General features: G+C 52.2%; 2 protein-coding genes and 1 long non-coding RNA gene across 22 annotated transcripts in view; 1 reads left to right on the forward strand and 2 right to left on the reverse strand.

Moving 5' to 3' along the window:
* Nucleotides 1-11,135, reverse strand: part of TEX264 (testis expressed 264, ER-phagy receptor) — a 33,354-nt gene extending 22,219 nt beyond the window's left edge. For 3 of the 11 annotated variants that reach the window (XM_055275600.2, XM_055275569.2, XM_063608918.1), the window contains exons 1-2: nucleotides 11,039-11,135; nucleotides 7,764-8,055 (exon numbers count right to left, since the gene is read on the reverse strand). In XM_055275600.2, coding sequence (XP_055131575.2) covers nucleotides 7,764-8,021 — 258 coding nt within the window. In that variant the 5' untranslated portion in view covers nucleotides 8,022-8,055; nucleotides 11,039-11,135. Of the gene's footprint in view, nucleotides 1-7,763; nucleotides 8,056-8,149; nucleotides 9,945-10,013; nucleotides 10,036-10,768 lie in introns of those variants that run through there. The other 8 variants (XR_008657203.2, XM_055275560.2, XM_063608911.1 and 5 more) reach the window with 8 other exon arrangements.
* On the forward strand, nucleotides 11,131-13,717 carry LOC129480969 (uncharacterized). The gene is made up of 2 exons (XR_008657204.2): nucleotides 11,131-11,675; nucleotides 12,671-13,717. It is a non-coding gene; the product is annotated as an uncharacterized lncRNA (long non-coding RNA).
* Nucleotides 13,656-21,989, reverse strand: part of RAD54L2 (RAD54 like 2) — a 138,580-nt gene continuing 130,246 nt past the window's right edge. For 9 of the 10 annotated variants that reach the window (XM_055275453.2, XM_055275483.2, XM_055275458.2 and 6 more), the window contains one exon: nucleotides 13,656-19,825. In XM_055275453.2, coding sequence (XP_055131428.2) covers nucleotides 18,831-19,825 — 995 coding nt within the window. In that variant the 3' untranslated portion in view covers nucleotides 13,656-18,830. The remainder of the gene's footprint in view (nucleotides 19,826-21,989) is intronic. The other variant, XR_010122568.1, reaches the window with a different exon arrangement.

Genomic DNA, 21,989 nt, shown 5'->3' on the forward strand with positions numbered 1-21,989 from the left:
TCACTTGATCTCTGCCTGTTTTTTTTGTTTTTTTTTTGAGACGGAGTCTCGCTCTGTTGCCTAGGCTGGAGTGCAGTGGCGCAATCTCGGCTCACTGCAAGCTCCGCCTCCCGGGTTCACGCCATTCTCCTGCCTCAGCCTCTCCGAGTAGCTGGGACTACAGGCGCCCGCCACCACGCCCGGCTAATTTTTTGTATTTTTGGTAGAGACGGGGTTTCACCGTGGTCTCGATCTCCTGACCTCGTGATCCGCCCGCCTCGGCCTCCCAAAGTGCTGGGATTACAAGCGTGAGCCACTGCGCCCGGCCTGATCTCTGCCTTTCTATAGCTGGCTTGCCTGGGTTTGAGTTCCAGGGTCTTTCCTGGGAACGCTTCAGCAGCCCTTATGGGACTCCCAGCTCAACATCCTCTTCAGTAGCCAAAAGGCACCAGAACACATGTGGTCATCTTGCTCAGAACCTCTCAATGGCTCCCAATTTACCTCTAGGATGAAACTAAATTCACAAGCCAATAGGCAGGCTCTTTTGGAGTGGCCCACATAATACTGCATGAATTTGCCCACACACTCACCTTGCACTCCCTTTCTGCAGCCTCAGGCCCCAGCAGGGGCCAGAGCCCAGATGGGCAGGCACCTACTGAGTGTCTGCATGGCAGAGGGAGGGATGGATCCAGGCTCTGGCCCAGCCTGCCTTGCCAGCCTCCTCACCTGCCACACCCCCACACACACCCACATGAAACTATTTGCAGCTCCCCAAACATGCCACATCCTCCCATGCTTCCTGCCTTTGCGTAAGCTACTTCCTCTGCCTGAAATGTCCTTCTTCACCCTATTCCAGAGTCCCTTCTGCCTGGGAAACTCCTGCCCATCCTGCAAGACTCAGCTCAACTTTCCCCTTCAAAGCCTTCTGTTGCTCTCCACCAAGCAGCCCCTCCTCTCTGATCCCAAGTACCCACCAGGGAGCAGGTCTTGTGCTGCACTGTAACTGATGGCCTCCCCATCTCTCTCCATCACTCCAGGCTTCTAGGCAAAAAGGTCCAGGATCCTGCGCACACAGAAAGTTCTTGAGGCATGCGCAGTGACAGTACATGCATCCACACACAAGCCCTGCACCATAACAAACTTCCTCTCCCTCCACCTGGAGAAAAGGCAGAGCTGTCACAGTGGAAGAAGGGAGCTAAGAAGACAGGGCTCCCAGGATCCAGGAGGTGTGTGGGGCACAGCAGCTCCTTTCCTGGCTGAGCAACTCCCTAATTCCACAAGTAAGAACACTTCCTACCCCCTCCCCTGCCCTGGCCTAACGAGGAGCCTAGAAGGTCTCTCAGTAAGCCTACCACCCACTAAGCGGCCCCATGCAAAGTTGAAACTGGGAAGCAGCTGAACAAGGCACCAGCAAGGAGGAAATGGGACAGGCCCTAAAATAGCCTAAGGAGTGGCAAGGCTGATCCAGTGGCAGAGGAAAGCTTTCCTGGCCTCCCAGTAAAGCCCAGACCCGCCTCCAGGGAAAAGGCCTACTAAGGCTGTCAAGCGCCCAGAAGGTTGGGATGTCCTGATGGGCAAGAGACCCCATCTACCTTGGCTCAATGCAGTATCTTTATTTGGGCCTAACCCTAGGACATAGGCCTGGGCCTCCCAGCTCTACCTGCCTGCTCCTCTTCCTCCCCAGATCAGCTATTTCTCTGGGTACCTCTGCCCAGAACAAGAATTGCACCACAACTAGTACCTACAAGGAACCACATCTGGGAAACAGGGCAGTGGCCAGACCCACCACCATTCGGGGTAAAGACAAGCCCATCCAGGATGTGTCCTCAAAGCAAGAGTACCAGGAAAACAACAGAGGCATGCCAGGCCCCAGAGCATCTCCTTTGGGCTGAAAAGCCTCCTGAGTCCCATTACTGGGAGAAGAGGGCAGTCTGCTTAGAACCTGAAGCTTCCAGGTATGAGCTAGTCCTAAGGCTGGCCCCACTGCCCCTTCCTGAGTGGTGTCACAGTGCCCTGCCGACCCTGTTGTGTGAGGCTATAGTGAAGACAGCCACCTCAGGGCCCCTGCCAAGCCAAGACCTTGCTGAGTCTGGGAACTGGACAAGACTGATAATCTTCCAGGATGCAGGAATGAGAAATGGTGTCAGTGGCCCAGACCAAATGTAGTCACTGGGTTCAGGGTTAATAGAAACTGCCAACCCCAGGCCCACAACCTACACAACCTGACAGGGACAGCAGCACCATCTCTCAAACACAGGCACAGAGGCCTGCCCTTACTCTTCCCATGCCAGCCCACTGACCCAGAGCTACCCAAGTTAAGAGGGAAAGTAGAGGCAGGGCCCTTCATTTGCACTTGTACTCCCAAGGGAATAGAGGAGCTGCACTGGCCCATGACTAGAGAGTTGATACAGGACCTTGTTTGCCCTCCTAGGTGCTACAGGTCAACACACCAACCCCCAACTTCCCTGGGAAGCTTATGCCCAAAGGCACACGGAGACAGGCACCAGTCAGGACACGAGATGATGCAGACAGCCAGGCCAGAGGACAGGACTCACTCTTCAGGCTCGGGAGGAAAGAGAGGAGTCAACAAGATACCAGCCTTCAAAGGTGAGTTTACTTAGAAACCTTTCACAAACCTTCCTTTATACCCCTGTACCTTCAAACAGAATCCTAAAAACAGCTGATATCTGACCAGGCACTCACCACTTTCCCCAGACGCTGCCTTCCAAGCATAAGCTCATTAAATCCAAACAGCCTTCTGTGGTTGGTACTGTTTTCAACCCTGTTCCTGAGGCCCAGACAACCAAGCCATTCAGCCAAGGTCACACAGCAAGGCAGTGCTGAAGTCAGGATTCAAACCCAAGCAGACCAGCTTCAGAGCTGCGCCACACAACCCAGAGGCATCCAGGAGTCCGAGAAATTAGCCCTGGTGAAAGCAGGCTGCACAATGGCTTTTCCCTGCACTGCCGCCTCACACGGCCCAGACAACCTGCAGGAGGCTGGGACTAAACCAGAGAGGCAGGCAGGGTCCCTAAAAGTACAAAGTCCCAGTGGCACGAGGTCCTCAGGCAGGACTGGATGTCAAGTGTGACACCCACCTATTAAGAGCTGGGTACTGGGCCATATCATTATCAATTAGCCCCCACAAAACAAAAACCCTGAGGTAGGGATTCTTTCATCCTCATGTAACAGATAAGGAGACATACTCAGACAGGCCAAGTGACTCACCTAAAGTCACACATTGGTTAGCAGTGGAGCCTTGATTCAAACCCAGAAGGGCAAATCCAAAGCCCCTTCCTCTCACACCTCATCTCATCTCACCTCAAGGGCAGTGCTAGTGGGCAGAGAGGAGCTCGTGCTTCCAGACCTGTTCCACATAGTTAACCTGCTGCACAGCAAATGCCTGGACTCCACCTGGCAGAAAATAACCATGGAGTAACCAGGATAGGTGGCGGACTGAGCCCTCAGGAAACATCCCAGCCCACATTCCCATTGCCTTTGTTGAGGAGGTCAGTCCTGGGAAATCCTACTCCCTCACCCCTTCCCAGGCTCCATCCAAACTAAGTGCCTCCAGGGAGGGCAGGGAGCCTCCTCTCCACACACACTGAGGGAAGAGGGAGTGTCACACAGGCCTACATCAGAACTCTCACCAGCCTCTGTGAGGCTGTGGTCATGCCAGCCAAATGACCACAGGCCCCTGCAGACCTAGTGGCCCTGGGCCTTGGTTCTCATTGGACTAGGGGAAAGGAGGCTTCAATGGCAGTCTTGTTTACTAAAGGCGGAAGCAAGTACCACCAGTTCCCCAACCCAATCCATGCCTGGAGCAAACACCACCTCCTAGGTAGCAGATGTAAGCAGCAAATACAGGCCCACTTGGGCCACATAAATTGAACTAGCTGCCACACCCATCTTGCCCCAGCCAGGCTCCCCATATAAGCAAGCAGGCAGGTTGCTTAAGCCCCAAACACAGCAGTGGAAGTGATGGTGGCACAGGGTGGGGCAGGAGGTAGAGAGCCAGCCTGGCAGACAGGATGGGCCTACAGGCACAGTGACAGCAGCCCAGCCACTAGGGCCTGTCCACAGGCCAGAGCTGGCCAGGATCAAACGAGGCACTCAGGGTCCTCTTAGCTCCTTCCTTCCCCTCCAACACTGAAGGCTCCCAGAGGGACCAGGCCCCAAAAGGGAGCCTGAAGTCACTTTCCAAGCCCCCAGCACCCACCCCAGAAGCAGGGTTGAAGACAGAGCAGTTTTTCTAGTCAGGACCCTTCCCCAGTCATGCAAGGGCAGTATGGACCAGTGTGTGTAAGGGAGCAGATCTGTGACTGACATCCGCCTACATGTGATCCTTACCTCTGAACTCATCCCCCGTCCCTTGCATACCTTGAAGAGGAATGGCCCACACTCCATGAATGCTGGGCTCTGAGGTGGGTGAGTACACCCATGAGCTCCTGCCAGGGTCTGTCCACTTCCCAACAGACTTCTTCCCCACCTTCCCATCCCCAACCATGCCAAGGCTTTCAGGGATGGAGAATGGAATCCTTCCTCCTGCCTCACAGGAACCACTCACCCAGACCTGCAGCCTCTTCCCATACAGGACTCCAGGGCACAAGGCTAACAGCTCCAGCAGCAGCTACTATGAACAGGTCCACAGCAACTGCCACTGTCCCACCTTAGTGGTACCCTTTCTTGTGCTACTTCCTGGGTCCACACCCAGCCTAGGTGGGACCAGCCTCCTCCCTGCCCAGCAGAGGACAGGAAAAGGCATGGCTAGGGAGCTGTCCATCACACCTCATGGGGATGGGCAGCATCTAAAGCCAGGTGGCACCTCTCACCTAGTTACTCACCACCCCACTCACAGAGCCTGACACAGCCTCACTGCCTCCCCACACTCACAGAGAAGCAGATTCTGGCTCCTGTTGCTCTGGGCTAGGGAAGGACACAGTGCGGGTGGGACACTCAACAGGTCAGCCTCTATTCTCTTTCTCTGAGAACCAGAGCACGCCCCAGGCTGCACACTGCTGGTGGAGGCAGCGTAGGGGGCAAAAAGCTTGGGTTCTCAGCCCACTCCAGGACCAGGATGGGGCCTTTCCTCTAGGCTCCTAACACTCACACACTGGCAGGTCCCGGTCCCCATGGTACCCTAGTGTCCAACACAGAGCCTGGTACAGAGCAGGTGCTCAGATATTTGTTAAATGAAAACAAAAACGTATGAGATCAGTACCTTACTCCTACTATCTGAACCTGTTTCTCCCTCCATAATATGGAGTGTGGACCAGGAGGCCTCAGGTCCTTCCGGACCAGTCTGTGATAGCCACGAGCAGAGAATGCACTGACCAGCTCCCAGAGTAAATGGGGACCCAAGTGTCCCTGGGCCATCCCAGGTGCCAGAGTGTGACCTAGCTCTAAATGGGGACACAGGTGTCTTCTGGACTGACCCAGGACTGGGATGGGCAGGGTCAGAAGGGCCACCTTGACTTGTTCATCATCCTCTGTGCCAGCCAAATGACCACAGCCAGGCCAAGGGTCTAGGTTTGCTCAGTCTGACTTCTCAGCATATGTTTGCACAAGTGGTTTTCCCACCCATCTTTGTTGTTGTTAAGCATCTGTTGAGGGCTAAGTGCTGGGGTAAATGCCTCACCTGTATCACTTAACTCTTCTCAGTCTACTATGAAGCAGTATTTTATCATTACTCTGCAGACAAGGAAATAGAGGCTCAGAAAGATTATGTGATATGCCTAAGATCACTCAGCAGGACAGTGATGGGACAGAATCAGAACTCGGGACTGCTAGCCTCAAGGCTGTGCTCTCAGGCCACAGTCCCCCAGACAAGCACCCAAGTCAGACTATGACCAACCAACCCTGGGGACCCAGGGCCCACCCCACGGGGTCCACCACATCTCTGGGAAAGCTGCAGGAGGCAGTGGCCAGGCCAGAATATCCCATGCCAGGCTTCTTCCATCTCACTCTTCCCTAGACCAGCCTCCAGCACTGACCCCAGGGTACCCTGCTGCCTTAGCCCTTTCCCATCCAGGAATTAGCACCTCCAACACAAGAGGCAACCTGTTGATTCCAGAACAGGCAGACACGCCAATGAGAAGACAGCCAGCTACAAGGACTCTTCTTGCAGATGGCTCTGACTGGGCCAGGTGTGGAAGGAGGGGCGGGGCTTACACAACAGAGCCCTTGAAGGGGTGAGGGTCACACATCTGGTCTAGGAGCTCCCCATAGCCCACTGTCTGTCCCATCCCACTCAGGCTCCAGTGCTCCCAACTTCAGTTAGTGCCATCTCCTGGCCATGTGACTGCAAAATCTCAACCAACCCATGTCACCTCTCACCTGGGCCCAGCCCAATCTCTTCTACGGCCTCCTGCCTCATCTCCTTCCCTCCTCCACCTGCCCTTCAGCTAACTTCCTAAAACAAAGGTGGCAAATTGTGCCACACCCTTCTTCTCAAGCTGCTGTACTTCCCCACCACCTGGCTGGGAAAACCCTTCCACCTTTCTCCACCCAAGACATGTCTACTAACCACAATTCTCTGGTCATCCCATGTCTTCAGGCTCTTGCTGTCACAGTTTTCTCAGCCAAGTACCCCTTCCCAACAAAGCAAAATTCTACTTACGTGAGAAGGCCCAGCTGAAATCTACCCCTTCTCTGAGCCTCCCCAGCAGACTCATGGCAGCCTCCCTGAATCTACAGCTCAAAGTTCTGTGGACATCAAGCACAGTGTCTTGTTGGAGAATCACTTATGTAGGGCTGACATGTCAGCCACACAGAGCTTCCTGAGGGCAGAGCCAGGTCTGATTCATCTCCAGAGTGTAGGTGTAGAGTAGAACCTGGCACAGAGAGGGAACCAGCACACCCTGTTTCAACTAGTGCCCCAGTAAGCCGGTCAGCACACACTGGGTAGACTGCAGGGCTTGTCCACTTGAGCTCTCCAGGCAAGGAAATCAGAGCTGGGGATTCCAAATGCTTGGTTTGGCATGGCTTAGTAGTAGAGGCTGAAGAACGCTTGACAGAGCTGCCAGCCCATCCAGCTGTGGGCAGCACCACCCCATAGCATAGCAGTAGGTTACATTGGCAAGCTCTGACTCACCATAGGTTGTAAGAACAGCCAGACGCCCACAGGGTGCTAGTGATGCTGGATTAGTTTTTGACTTCAGCATTCTGAACATTTTAAGTAACTCATCTGGCTCCACTAGCCCCCTAGGCCATCTCCCAACTAAGCAGCTTGAGGTCTAAGGAAATGCCATGTCACTGGGTTGGGGGCATCAGAATGGCTGAAGAGGTAAGATTCCAAGCCCCATGCCCAGTGACTGCCCTCTCAGCCCTCAAGGGCCTACAACTATGGCAGAAGAGCTGAGGGATGGAAAGCACAGAAACAGCAAGATGTAACCCCAAAGAGTGGGCAGAATCTGAATGGCCTGGCCTTAGAGCACTGGCCCCAAATGGAGATGGAAGGAGGGATGACAAGAAGAGGAGGCAGGGGACCAAAGTCCTGGCAGAAGCCAGGGATTCATGGTGGTATAGTCCACTGCATTTGGAAATCCACAAGTAGCCATGGGCAAGGGGAACGAGACCTGGGCAAATAGAAAGCCCACAAATGGATGCTGGGAGCAGAAGTCCAGGCTAAATCTGGAAGGCGCTTCAAGCTCATAGAGGAGGGGTTTGCAGGGCCAGCTTGAAGATTCTCCCACCCTTTCCTCAGCAACCAAAACTACCCTCCCCAAAGCAGCCCTGGCCCACCAGGTCCATCGATGGGACAGAACCCCATGGAGACTCCTTACCATGTGGGGGTTGTCATAGTAGACAGCGATGGAGCGGAGCTTGGGAGAGATGCTGCAGCTCTCGGTGAAAAGCCGCCCAGTCTCACCATAGGGCCCCATGTGGAACTTGTAGGCCACAGTGACGTTGCGGATGGGGGGTGACCCAGCACTCACTTCCACCCCAGCCAGTAGCCCTGAGTACCCGGCAAAGGCCAGCAGCGTCAGCAGCAGTAAGAGAGTCAGGCCCCCAATCAGGCCCAGTAGTAGCAGGTCCGACATGGCTCTGGACCCCCAACACTGCACCTCAAGGCAGCTGCAAAGGAGAAAGAAGGGAGAGGAGGCTGGTAGCCTACTCTGACAATGTGCCCACCTGCCCGCCAACCAGTTCTGGCCCAACCTCCTCAGACCTGCCTTGGGTGCTCTGACCCAGAAAGGGGAGGGGCCAGAGGTGTTTACACACAGAGTGACCTAGAAGGGAGCTACAAGGATGACTGAAGCCACAAGCCTCTTTATTTCTTAATCGCAGTTGGTGAGGATCTCAGAGCAGCTCTGTCAGCTGGCAGCGCTGGTCACACCTGGGGAAACTGAGTCATAGAGGGGCACAGGAGTGAGTCAGCCAGAGACATACTCTGGGCCCTGACAAGCCTCCCCCAAGATGTACCAGATACCAGCCAGCCTGCCTTCCCTCCACATTACCTCTTCCTCCCCACAGCTGAGCCATGCCACCAGCCCAGCCTCCCCAAGCCTCAGGGACGACTGCCAGAGGGAGGACTGGCAAATGCTAGGGTCCAAACACTTATTAATGAACAGGGAAACCATAAGGAACACAAACCTGTGAGGGAAAATGTGCCTCAGGAAGAGAATTTCCTAAGAAACTCTCCTTTTCTAAGTACATCTGGCCTGCAGGGACCTTGCTATCCAGCAAGCTCACCCATCCAGAACCAGAGGAAAGACCAGAGCAAAACGGTCTGAGCAGGTAGAACAAAGTCCAACACTAAGCTTCCCAGACTTGAACCACCAATGTTAACAAGCTTCATCCCAATTTTCCAGCCCATAGAAGAAACAGTGAGTAGTAAGAGGAAAAGGCTGCTAAAAGGGGAGTCGCACAGCAGGAAGAACTAACAATTATCCATAAGAGGAAAAGAAGCTGTTCAAGAGCAGGCCCAGGAACATAACACAGAGGCCAGTGTGTGAGCTATTCAAGGCAGGCTGCCTAGGTCTCCAGGCAGCTTGGGGCCAGAGGCCTAACCCTCTTACACAGAGGGCTTGAAGTGAGTTGCCCAGCGGGGGGAGAAATCACAGCCCAGAGAAGACTGTTTAAAGAGGAAGGGAGCCATGTGACCCGCTGGGGGGACATTCCCACCCCAATTATTTAAAAGTAATATTTAACATTTAAAAGGTTTTGAAGCTAAAAAGGCCACGCTGCAACTCTGTGGAAAACTTAGATCTAATTATTTCTTCCCTGTGGGTGCTGGGTGTTGATTTTACGCTAAAAAAAATTGTCTTTGGAGTCAATGAGCACACAGTATTTGCTCACAAAGAGGCAAAGTAAATTTCTAAACTTTCGGTGTCAAGAAATTGAGGTGTTGCCCACTAGTCTCACCCATCTGTGCTTCTACCCATCAGTATCTCTCTCTTTTCTGCCTGTCCTACTCATCTTGTCTCCAGTAACTTTCACTCCAATTTTCTTTGATAATGATGAGAAATCTTCCACTGAACGCTTACTATACGCCAGGCACTGTCTAAATGTTGAAACGCAGCTACTTCATTCATCCTCAAAGCAATCCAAAGAGGTAGGTAAGGCTAAAGGTTCAAGTGGTTAGAGGTTAAGAGACTTGCCCAAGGTAACACAGGTATTAAACAGAGCCACATGGACCAAAATGCAGGCAACACAAGCCCAGACAGTCTGACTCCAGCCCCTCATTTCCACTTTCTCTCTCCTCTCTAGTGACTGGCTTCCAAAAAGGCTCAAGCATTAAATCCTTGTTGGACATCTCTAAGCCCAAAGCTGGAAAACTCTCAGCATCTAGGCCCCCATTTGCCTTGGGAATGACAAGCCCTCACCCTGATCTGCCATCTCAGCTGAACACTTCCTGTCTCCTCAAGGAAACTTAGCATCTACCTTTCTCTTCCTCTCACTTCTCAAACTGCTCAGAAAACGGAAAAAAAAACAAAACGCACCTGGGGGTCTCAGAGCCTTGGTCGGCACGGGGAGGGGTAACGTGAATTTCCCCTATATTCAAGAGAAAAGAAAGATGTCTGGGAGCTCACCTGAAATGCCAGGCTCACTTTTAGTAACTGCTGGCATCCAGTGCGGCAGGGGCCGAGCGCTCCAGTGCTGGGAGCTGAAGTAACAGTCACCCCTGCCCAGGAAATAACCACTGAGCCGACCATCATGCCCTGATTACCCTCCTCAGAGAAAGCCTACCGGTGCCTCTAAAAGCACCCTGGTCCCATTCTCAAACCTCTTGGGGAAATCAGAAGCCAAACCTAGCTTTACAATGTCAGGGCTCTTCACTAGAGCTCTGGTCACGCCCCTCTTCCTGGAGGACTCCAACCACACTTGGCGCCCAGAAACTGCCGCTGCCCCTGACCTTGGGCAGACTGCGCCCTCCCTCTAGCCTCGGTTCCCTCTCCGCTCAGAGGCCCGGGATGGATGCGTGCGGCCGGTGCCGGCGAGCCTCAGGGAAGGCTGCGCACAGCCAGCTTCCTGGTGCCGCTCACGTGCGCCGCGGCGGAGGGCCGGGCCCTTAAACGGCCCACGTCCTGGGCTAAACTTCGGTGCTAGCAGGGGGCGGGAGGACTATGGTGGGTGGGGGGTCGCCACCTCCCACTTTCAGATTCCAGCCACTGCTCACCCCGGGCCTCGCCTATTTACTCAGAGCCTTTCTCTTCGCCCACCTCCTCACGGAGCCCCACGCACATCTGTAACTTAAAGGACGCTAAAGTTTGCAGCCCAGGCTGCGAGGCGCGGCCTTGGGGGACGGGGGCGGAGTTAAAACGCGACTCGCGTCTCTTTCCCTCACCTCCACGGCCCCGGGGCATGCCCTGCACCGGTGGCCGCGGCAGTGGGCCGCCCGGAAGAGTAGGGGCTGCCCCAAGGTCGCATCCAGGCCCTCGGACCCGGCCGAGGCCAGCTGTGGGCAAGACAAGATGCAAAGAGCGGCCCGGGCCGCGGGGGTCACGGAGGGGACACGGAGGGGACACGGAGAGTCCTGAGGTCGCGCCAGGGCGGACAGGGGGGGTCCCAGACCTACGCCCCAGCGGGTATGCTTCTCCTCTGGCCCGGCCCTCACCTCAGCAGCCGCCCGCTGCGGACGCCGATCCGCGCAGGCGGCTCAGGGCTCGGTTACGGAGCCTGCGCGCGCCCGGCGCGCACGCTCGCTCCGCCCCCTCTCGCGGAGGGACGTGGCCGTGGGCGCGTGCGCGCGGGACCCGGAGGGCGGAGGCCTGCCCCGCCCCGTCTCCATGGCAACGGGCGTGCGCCTAGCCCCAGCGCTGGCTGCGGCGGAACCCACGGCGTACCTTCCCGCCTCCAACAAACTATCCGGTTGCTGAGGTTGATTTAGCAACACCCCAGGGAATCTGGGTTGGCAGGAGCACCACAATGACAGCCTGGCCCAGGCTCGGGTACGGGACGCAGCCCAGTGGCCCGCAGTAGAGGGCCAGGCTGGGGACCAGGGAGCTGGGGCTGAGGAGGAGAATTTGTACAGGCTACGGAGGTGCAGCGCAGCAGTATCAGCCTCTGGCATTTGTACCACCTTTAGTCCTGCCACTTTCTCTCACTGTGGCTTCGCCACAGACTTGGGAACCAAGCAAGGCATAGCTGAGGAAGCTGAAGCCCAGTCTGGGCTCGCGGAAGAAACTGGTGGATCCAACCTCTGCACAGCGCAAATATCTGCTTCCTGCCTCCACCCACCCATTCCCACTTCCGTGAGTATATTCATCCATCTAACACTTATTATTACTCCTTGCCAGGACAGTTCTAGGGGCTGCGGATAGAGTGAACAAAACCAAGGTTCTGCCCTCCTGGAGGTCACGTTCCATGGGAATGCCCTTCTTCCAGGCTCCTCCCTCAGCGCCCGGGTTGTGGCTGGGGGAGGCTGGTCTACCTTTGTGGTTTAGCGGTAACTTACGTGATTCCCACGTCAAGTGTAAGCTCCTTGATGATTGGTTCAATCTTCACCTCAAATTTCTGAGGACCTACAAACTACAAAGCACTCTTTTGGGGGCCCAAAGATAAAACGCTCCCCTCGTGAAAATCCCGGACTTTTGGTGGGAGGTGGGGAAGGTGACAACTATGCTCATAAGCTTGGCTACAAGACCGGCGAGGCCAAGAGCTACTTTGGTATCCCGACAAGGACTGATGTTTAGGAGGGGATCCAGCAGATGGGAACACCACGAAGGTGGTGGTGGGAAAAGTCAGCAGCAGTCACAGAGTGGTTCACCTTGTGGATCCCACTACTGCACCAGCAAAGAGCAGGCTGGGCACACAGAGGCAGTCAAAATCCCAGCTTCCTTTCCCTCTGCTTCACATTCTTCCTTCCGCAGGCAGGGGAGATTGAACCTTATCCACAGGGCCAAGCCTGTCCCAGCCCTCTAGGCAAACTGGCAGAACAGGCAGCTGGCCCCTCACAGGCACTCCGAGCTGGGCCAGTGCAGGTCGCAGCAGTTGTTTTACCTATGAACATCAAGCACATGGTCAAACCCTCAGCTTAGGTGCCCCAGGCAGGCGGGCTACACACTTGGAAGCATTTCCTTTGACGCAAGGAGCGGCCATGGCCCGGGCTCAGAGACTGACATCCTCTGCCTGCAGGGTCTGCGTGGTCATTTCTGCTGCTTCTCAGAAGGTGGTGAGCTTTTTCCCAGGAAACCATTATAAGGAAGTGCCCATTCTTTATCTTGTTCTCTCTGCTCACTTCCCTTAGTCTGATCGGGGAACTCTAGAGCCCCACATCAGAGTTCAACATGTGCCTCAGGAGCTTCAGCACCTCTTTTGTGGAAGGAGAGTCCGCTGGTGACGGGCTGCAGGCCATGACATCAGCCTGCCCAGCTTCACCTCAGGCTGCTTCCAACAGTGCCAAGTGAAGTCCCTTGGCAGGATCCCTGCAAGGCAGTGGCTGGCCACCAGCCACTCTGCAAGGCACTTTCTTCATTCGAACCCCTTGTAACAGGTCTGAGGAAACCTGCTCGCCCAGCCATGTGCTGCAACCATCCTCCACTCCCAATCTTATCTCACAATAGCACAGATTTCCCTATCATGAGTCCAGACTTGGCCTTCATCTCCTCTTGCCTTCCTCTGTCCAAGGAATCACTACAGAGATTCTTTCTCTATCCTTCTTTGTAAATTTCCAGAAAATTGTTTCCCCAGGGACCCTCCCCTTGAAGAAATTAAACAAGAAGCTAGAGTAGACTGTCCCTTCTCTCCCCCACCTCTCACACTCCAAAGCTCTAGTTAACTCTGTGGGCCAATGGCTAGATTCCCCAACACGGATGACAATCAGAGAATACACATGCAATAAGAATGCTTTCGCTGTCACCAGCCACTTAGACACACCATCTCCCACCCTCTGAAGGCATTGTGCCCAATCCCCAGCCACTCACTGTCTAGTCAGGGCTGCCCCTGCAGGACTTGCCTTGGCTGAGGACCAGCTAGCTTCAAGCCACTCTGAAGTCAGCTTGCTGTTTCCCCTGGAGCCTGGTAATACATCCTTCTTCAGGTGAACAAAAGCAGAAAAAGCTCAGTGAACCCCACTGCAACAAAGAGCCTGCCAGCAGTCTTCCTTCTGTTCCTGCCTATCTCACCACCCAAGAGCTATCCCAGAGCCCACTATGTTCTAAGATCTATTCCTTTCACCACCACCCAGCCAAACAGCTATCCAGACAATTCCTTGATCAAACAACACTGCCTTCTTGAGTTTAAATTTTATTTTACAAAAAGAGAAATAAAGAAAACTGATAGGCAGTTATACTGACTTACAATTGTTCTGTTTGCTTTTTTTTTAAAAAAGTGACATGAAACACAAGTAAAAATAAATACGTCATAGAAACAGCCAGTTGCCCAGTCTCTGGGGCAGGAGCGCCTGCCCTGCTGAGAGGAGGGAAGCCCATGATCACACCAGCAGCTGGATCACCCAGCCACAGATGCTCCTCAAAGCCAGGCACAGGTCCCAGGCCTCAGGGGCGTCCTGAGGAAAGAAGACGGAAAACCAAAGCCAGGTGCCAGGACCCTGGGGCCACCTCATTATCCCCCACTCCTCCTGGCAGCAGTCTGGTCTTAGTGGTTATCCATAGCGACCCCCCTTAACCCACCTGGACCCTCTTCCCCTGACCTCTCTGAAGATGGTACAAGGGAAAAACCTGTCTTGGGCAGGCTGGGGGGGATTCTTCTGGTGAGTCCCCAGCCCACCCTGAGTAACACAACCAGATAACAGTCATTTTACACCCAGGTGCACATGAGCACAGCACACGCGCGCGCACACACACACACACACACACAGCTGGGCTGAGCTCTCTTCCAGGGAGGGTCCTGGGTCCAGTCACAGTATGAGGTCCTCTCTCTTCTGAATATCATCCCAGTAGTGGCAGCAGAGAGTACCCAAACCTCCCCAAGCCCTCTGCATTGCAGACACTGCAGGCTGCTTGGCTACCCCTCCCCAACACACTAGATTACTATGTCAAATAGACCTGCAAAAGGGAAAGGTGCACACTCAGGTCCCTGAAGAGCAAAGAAGTTGGACACTGCCTGCTCAAGAAGTTCATCGTTATAAGACTCAGGTATTCATAAAAGGCCTAGGGCCAAGCTAGTAGCACAGAAAAGCCGTTAAGGGGATCACAGCAGAATACACAGGGCAGAAGAGAAGAGTTGGCAGCAGGGGAATGGAGTCTGAAGTTGACCAATGGAAAGCACAGCATTCTCAAATAGTCCTTGAGGTGCTGATTCCTGGTAGTAATCGGCAGAGGGCCAGAACATCTCCCGGGGGTCCTTTTGGGGAAGGATGACTTCACTTAGTTTTGGGGGTAAAGAGCCACTGAGCTGGGTGCACAGAAGGCCATGGCTCAGAAGGGAAAGACTGATCTTCTGAGAAATCAAAAGGAAGTGGGGGCCGGGAGCAGTGGCTCACGCCTGTAATCCCATCACTTTGGGAGGCCGAGGCGGGCGGATCACTTGAGGTCAGGAGTTCAGGGCCAGCCTGGCCAACGTGGTGAAACCCCGTCTCTACTAAAAAATACAAAAATTAGCTGGGCATGGTGGTGTGCACCCATAATCCCAGCTACTTGGGAGGCTGAGGCAGGAGGATGGCTTGAACCGGGGAGTGGAGGTTGCAGGGAGCCAAGATCACACCACTGCACTCAAGCCTGGGTGACAGAGCAAGACTCTGTCTCAAAAAAAAAAAAAAAAAGGAAGTGGGAAGCAGAAGGTAACATCCAGAACACTAGTAACAAGGAATGTAAAGCCCCCAGAAGATCTTTCCCCATGGGATGAGGACTCAATTTCAGAGCAATGCCAGGTTTGAATAGACTGACACAGAGGGCCCTTCTCTGCTGACAACTTTGGGAGTGATGGTCCTACCCAGGCCACTTAAGTTTGGCTAAGTGTTTCAACCAATCCGCAAAACTTTACCCCAGCACTTTGCTTCCTGCTCCTGAATTGAGAAATTTCATATTTAGTTGTGAATCACAAGCATATAGAGACTCCACACACTAATTCCTAGGGAAGAGAGCTCCAAGGACCAGATAGAATTATCCTTAAATCAGAAGATGATGATATAGATGCCTAAAAAGCATAACTCAAAGGGGTGTGGACTTCATAGATATCCAATCTAAAGAAAATGATATGACCCAACATGATTCACTTCCTTTCTTAAATAGCTACTTTGTCTCTGTTCAATTTTTATCTACAAATATATTTAAAAAAGGAAATCAAGCATCACTATAAATGGTAAACCTCAATCATTAAGTAGTACTGTGTTCCCCAGGCTGAGAACTTGGCTAAACCAGATGAAGGGGGCTTGAGAGGCCCTTGAAAACATTCCATGGAAGACAATGGTAAGGGAAAATGCCTAGGCCTGATTTTCTGCCCTGCCTCTTGTCACCAGCCACCCTGCCTCCCTCAGGCCTGGATAATGGGTGGAAGACACCACCAAGTGTTTATGATCAAAGAAACTATAAAACATGGTTCTTAGGCTCTGAGATACTTCCTGCTTCCCTCACAAACATGCTTATGTTTTGGTGTGCATGCACATTTGCCTACCAGCACACATAAAGAGACAGCGGAAAAGTCAGAAGTGTTTTCAGGTTCTTTTCTTTAAAAAAAAAAAAAAAAAAGCAAAAACCATGGACCTGGTAGCACTCCAATTTCCCATGATCCCACCCCCAACCCCTCTACACAATAGAAACTGCACATATAAGAGAAAGCCTTCTCTAGTCAGGTCAGCCTCCCAGAATGATGGCCTCTGCTGAGTAGAAGCAAGACCCAGTCCCTGGAACACTGGATAGATAGTAGGCATGTACTGCCTCTCAGAATACCCATTTACTTTCTGTCAACTTCAAAAGCCAAGCCCATCCCTCCAGGGAATGGTTTCAGTTCCCGGCTGGGAAGGTTTCCGGATTCTTGGAGGCTAGTACAGTGATTTCCTAGAAGTGAACACAGAAATACCCCCTTCTCCCAACAACACACACACACACACACACACACACACATACACGTGCACACACGCATCTCTGGGATCCCAGTGCTCCAGGGCCTGAGAGGCATCAGTGTAACCCAGGTTCTGAGTGTGTCCTATAAATTGGAGATTCAGTCTAGCTCACTCCTACTGCACCAGCCTCAACCTGAGAGCCCACTCCAACTGAGTCCCTTCACCATCCATTCTTGGGATGCATCTGAAAGAGAAAGCACTGGTTGGAACTGCTATTTCTAAATTATTAAAATAATTTGCATAGCTAAATTGTAGATCTAAGGCTTCCATGAATAGAAGAGTTAAGTGTCTGGCAGGGTGCTTATGAAAACACAAAGCTTCTTAAGTTCCACTTTTGGTGTTATTGGACAGCAGACAAACACACATATATACATGCACCCCATCCATCATCTCCTTGTCTCTTCTCTGAGGACAATACCCCAGAGTCTGCTAAGGCCCTCCAAAGATGGAAATGGGCTGGTCAGAAGAGCTGCAGGAGCTACTACTGGGATGACCTGACTAAGCTGCCTTCTGGGCTGGGAAGAGGCAGGTACAGCACCTGCCCAGTAAGGAGGGGGCCATGGGTACGTGGCAAAGCTCTAAAGCCAAAGTTTGTTCATCATAAAGAACCGTCTGGCAAAGTCTTGGGGTGGGGGATACAGAGGGGGCGGGGACACCAGTAGGAAGACAGCCAGTGTTTATGCTTAAGGACAAGACGACCCTCCCCTGGCAATGGCAGTAAGGGGAGACCAAGAATGACTGGTGTGTTCTTTTAAGATAAAACCCAGACTTAGGGCTCCTATAGAGAAAGGGCTCCTCCACGTTCCTTCAAAGATGGAGGCAGCAGAGACATCAGGCCTACATGGACCACCTGAAGACATTTTCTAACAAGAAATCAATAGTCCCTCAACCCAGTAACCACCTATCCACAGCTTCACTATTCAGCATAGAGAGCCAACCTCTAACGTCATTCCAGGAGGACATAGCTCCAAATCTGGGGTCTCTTACTTCCCAATCGCAAACTCCATGATCACAACTTTCGATTTCTGTGGAATGAGTCCCACCCTCCACTAACTATCCAGTCTCAGGATTCCCTGATCTTCCTGAAAAGCCATCTCTCAAAAATATAGTTGTTTAATCCAAACCTTGGTCAAACCTAACTCTTTCCCTGGTCAATTTACTATCCATCCAGGATTGTTTTTCACCAGTGGCTATAGGGTCTGGGATATCTTAAAACTTCCCTTTCTATCACCTACCCTCCTTACCCCTAACCTCCCCCCACCCCCAAATAAACAAGACACATGAAAAGTCCAAGTAATAAATAATTGCCCATAAGAAATAAATTAACATGGAGCTCTCTAAAGGGGAAGGAAAGGAACAGGAAAGATTACCAGGATAGGCAGCTGGGGGCTCAGTTCTACCCTGGTGAAAAATGTATTTTCCAGTCACAACTCTGCGACCTTTCATTCACGTACTGCAGTGCTTCTCCATCCCAGCCTCTGCACACAGACAACCTTCCACGCTGGAAAGGGAGAGCTGCTCAGAGATAGCCACCGGGGTTAAGAGACATAGATTGGTAAGGCCCATTTTTGCTCATGAATTTCCCCAAATTCTCACACAAATGTGGCTCTGAAAACCAGGGACTTGAGTTACCTGGGCCTTCTCTTCACCCATCCAGAAGGAAACTTGTGATTTCCATTGCTCTTCTGGGCTCACCCTGATGTTCATACTAATAGGTGCCATGAACCACCAAACTGACTTCCATTTAAAGAAAGATAAATTCATTTTTCAGTTTCCCTCTTAGTTCTTCCCTCCCTCCCCTCCCACCTTCACCCCTGCTCTGTTCTATACATACACATACAAAATAAACATACACACACGCACTCACAAACACACATACCTGGTCAGCTTCCTTCCCACCCCCTAAAAAGACCCCACTTCACATGGGATCACAGTCTGCTCCCCCTACCCACCCTCCTTCTCTCACTCATTCTCCCTCCCTTCACTCCCCTCCCCAGGCCAAGCTAAGTCACCTAGTAAGGCAGCTCTCTTGGGAAAGAATGTTCCCAAAGACAGAAATGGGATGTGCGCTTCTACACTCAGATGGGCGAGCAAGCAAGCAGACAGCATAAGCAAGGCAGGAAGGAGAAGAGGCTGCACTGCCCCTCCATCCCTGTTTTGGGTCCCTGATTTCCCGCTATTGCTGCTCTGTTGGACTTTTTTTTTTTTTTTTGCCTCTTTTGTTAAATAGCAACAGAGCTCTGCCACTTTGCCCAACCACCCTCCTTTGTCCTCTTCCTTTTCCCTCCTGCCAAGTGTCCTATTCTCAAAAAGTCTAAATCACTGCCTTCCAGCTTGGTGGGCAACCTGCTGGGGGCCCCAAGTGAGGTGGGGAGGGGCTCCCTAGCTATTTCCCAGTGACCTCTATCACATCATCGTCTTTATCCTCATCATCATTGGAGCTGAACCCCACCTCGGCAACCTCATGAGAGTCAAATGGAGGCACCTGGGACCGTAGAAGGCCACCAGCTGGGTAGCCTGCATGTGGGGACATGTAGCCTGGATAGATAGACATGCCCCGCGAAAGGTTGCTGGGCAAGACAGGGGAAGGAAAAGGCGCAAACATCCTCGGCTCGGACAGGAGTGGCTGTGAGAATGGGAGTGAATAGCTGGGTAGTATCCCTGGCACAGAAGGGTTGAGCATGAAGGAGGGATTGCTGGCAGTGACTGAGGTAGCCGTGGAAGAGGAACTGACGGGGCCTGCTGGCACCAGAGGGTCAGTAGTCACTGGAAACACCAGGCGGGCATCTGCCAGCAAATTGGACAGCTGGTAGTAGGAGGGGGTACTGCCCATAAACAGGGAGTTCTCTCCAGCCTGGGAGGTGAAGGGGGTGGTGAGGTTATGGTTTAAGGAGACGGGTGGCATGGCAAACCCGCCAGAGACTGGATACCCGTGTTCATACGGCTGCACGGGGGCTGGCAGATGACCCTTCCTGGACCGCCGGCGGGATGACTCCTGGGCAGCAGGTGGTGTGGCCAACTTTCGCTTGTGGCCCCTTAAGTCCAGCACTGGGTGCCTGTCACCACAGGGCTGGCCAGTCACCAAGAGGGAACTATTGAGGCAATGACCCCCTAGTCGAGGCTCAGTTCCGAGAGCTGTCCCGGGAACAGCACTGCTGTCCATAAGTTGGGCCGGGGGGCCAGGCAGGGCGGCATTGGTGCTTGGGGAGCTCTGACGGGATTCCCGGGCAGCAGCCACATCTGCATACTGCTGAAGCTCACTGATGATCTCTGGGCTGTCAGGAGAGACGGGCCTGGCCAGCCCCTCAGGGTCGGGGGCTTTGGGTGATGAGGCACTGTGTCTGCCGTTGCTTGTGGACTCACAAGAAGGTCCCTGGGAACCTGGGGACAAAATGTAGTTAACTGAGAACCAGAGTGGCCAGGGTGAGAAGAAGGGTAGACGAGAAAACTCCATTAAAAAAAATCCTGTCCTGTAGTCCCCAAAATTCTAATAGTTTGATGTCTGAACAATATCACCCAGTCAACCTTTTCGAGTCACAAAGAAATTCTTTGATCCCAGAAATAAGTCTATCTATGACAAGGCATGTAACTTTTCTGTACCCTAGTTCCCCAAACTGTAAAACTATACCAAAATGAATCCTATGAGATAAGGGATATGAAACATTAAGAGGGCCGGGCGCGGTGGCTCATGCTTGTAATCCCAGCACTTTGGGAGGCCGAGGCGGGCGGATCACGAGGTCAGGAGATCGAGACCACGGTGAAACCCCGTCTCTACTAAAAAAATACAGAAAAAATTAGCCGGGCGTGGTGGCGGGCGCCTGTAGTCCCAGCTACTCGGAGAGGCTGAGGCAGGAGAATGGCGTGAACCCGGGAGGCGGAGCTTGCAGTGAGCCGAGATTGCGCCACTGCACTCCAGCCTGGGCGACAGAGCGAGACTCCGTCTCAAAAAAAAAAAAAAAAAAAAGAAACACTAAGAGATCATTCTTAAAACTAGTCAAACTTTTTCTGGCAGTAAGAGACAGTCAGTGATCAATGTGGGGGAAAGAGGAAAATCAAGCTAAAAAGCAGTTCATTCTGATTTGAAAACAAAACAAAATCCACAGTTATGAAAGACAACTGGGACAAATGGGAAATCTCAATTTTGGAATACTAGGTAATTTTATGGAATTGTTAGCTTTCTTTAGTGTAATAATGATATTGTGGCTAGGAACAGAATATCTTTAATCTTAGCAGATGCATGTTGAAGTACTTAGAGATAAAATGACATGATGAAAAACATGACATGATATCTTCGACTTATGAATGACTCAAATAATAGAAAGGGACGGAGAGAAAGAAGAAGGTTTATGAAAACTAACAATCATTAAATCTAGGTGCAGGGTATATGGGTGCTCATGGTGCTATTTTTCAACTTTTCTGTATGTATGAAAATTTGAAATTTCCATAATACAAAGCAGGGAACAAGAGCATTCCAGCCCTCTAGCATTCTAGCTCAGGGGTGGGAGGATAAATGAGAACCATTCCCACTGAAGGGAACTTGGCAAGAGTTCTTAACACTGTTCATGTGCCACACATATACCCTTTGACCTGGCAATCCCACTTTAAGGAACATATCCTATAGATATAACCACCTCTGTGAAAAAGCACTGTCAGTAATGGTGGAGTAAAATAATCAAAATGTATATTGACAGGGAACTAATTAATACATTGTGTTATAGCTCATCCTGTGCAAACCTTCAAGAAGACATATCTAGAAGAAATGATAAGGAATAAACTATTACTGGCGAGTGAAAAAAGGAGTAAATAGTGTATGTTAGCATTTGTTTTAAAAATACAAAGAAAATTGGCTGGGCATGGTGGCTCACACCTGTAATACCAGCACTTTGGAAGACCAAGGTGAGTGGATCACTTGAGGTCAGGAGTTCGAGACCAGCCTGGACAACATGATGAAACCCCATCTCTATGAAAAATGCAAAAATTAGCTGGGCGTGGTGGCACGCACCTGTAATCCCAGCTAATCGGGAGGCTGAGTCAGAAGAATCGTTTGAACCCGGGAGGCGGAGGTTGCAGTGAGCTGAGATTGCACTACTGCACTCCAGCCTGGATGACAGAACGAGACTCTGCCTCAAAAAAAAAAAAAAAAAAAAAAAAAATGAGGAGGAGCAATGGATGGCTGCGACCACAGTGGAGGAAAAACTTACAGCCCAGCGTGGTGGCTCAAGCCTGTAATCCCAGCACTTTGGGAGGCCAAGGTGGACGGATCCCGAGGTCAGGAGTTCGAGACCAGCCTGATCAACATGGTGAAACCCCATCTCTACTAAAAATACAAAAGTTAGCTGGGTGTGATGGCACACTCCTGTAATCTCAGCTACTCAGGAGGCTGACGCGGGAGAATCACTTGAACCAGGGAGGCGGAGGTTGCAGTGAGCCGAGATTGCACCATTGCACTCCAGCCTGGGCAACAGAGCCAGACTCCATCTCAAAAAAAAAAAACAAAAAAAACAAAAAGGCTGGGCATGGTGGCTCACGCCTGTAATCCCAGCAT

The sequence above is a fragment of the Symphalangus syndactylus genome, chromosome 1, assembly GCF_028878055.3.
Source record: "Symphalangus syndactylus isolate Jambi chromosome 1, NHGRI_mSymSyn1-v2.1_pri, whole genome shotgun sequence".
NCBI lineage: Eukaryota > Metazoa > Chordata > Mammalia > Primates > Hylobatidae > Symphalangus > Symphalangus syndactylus.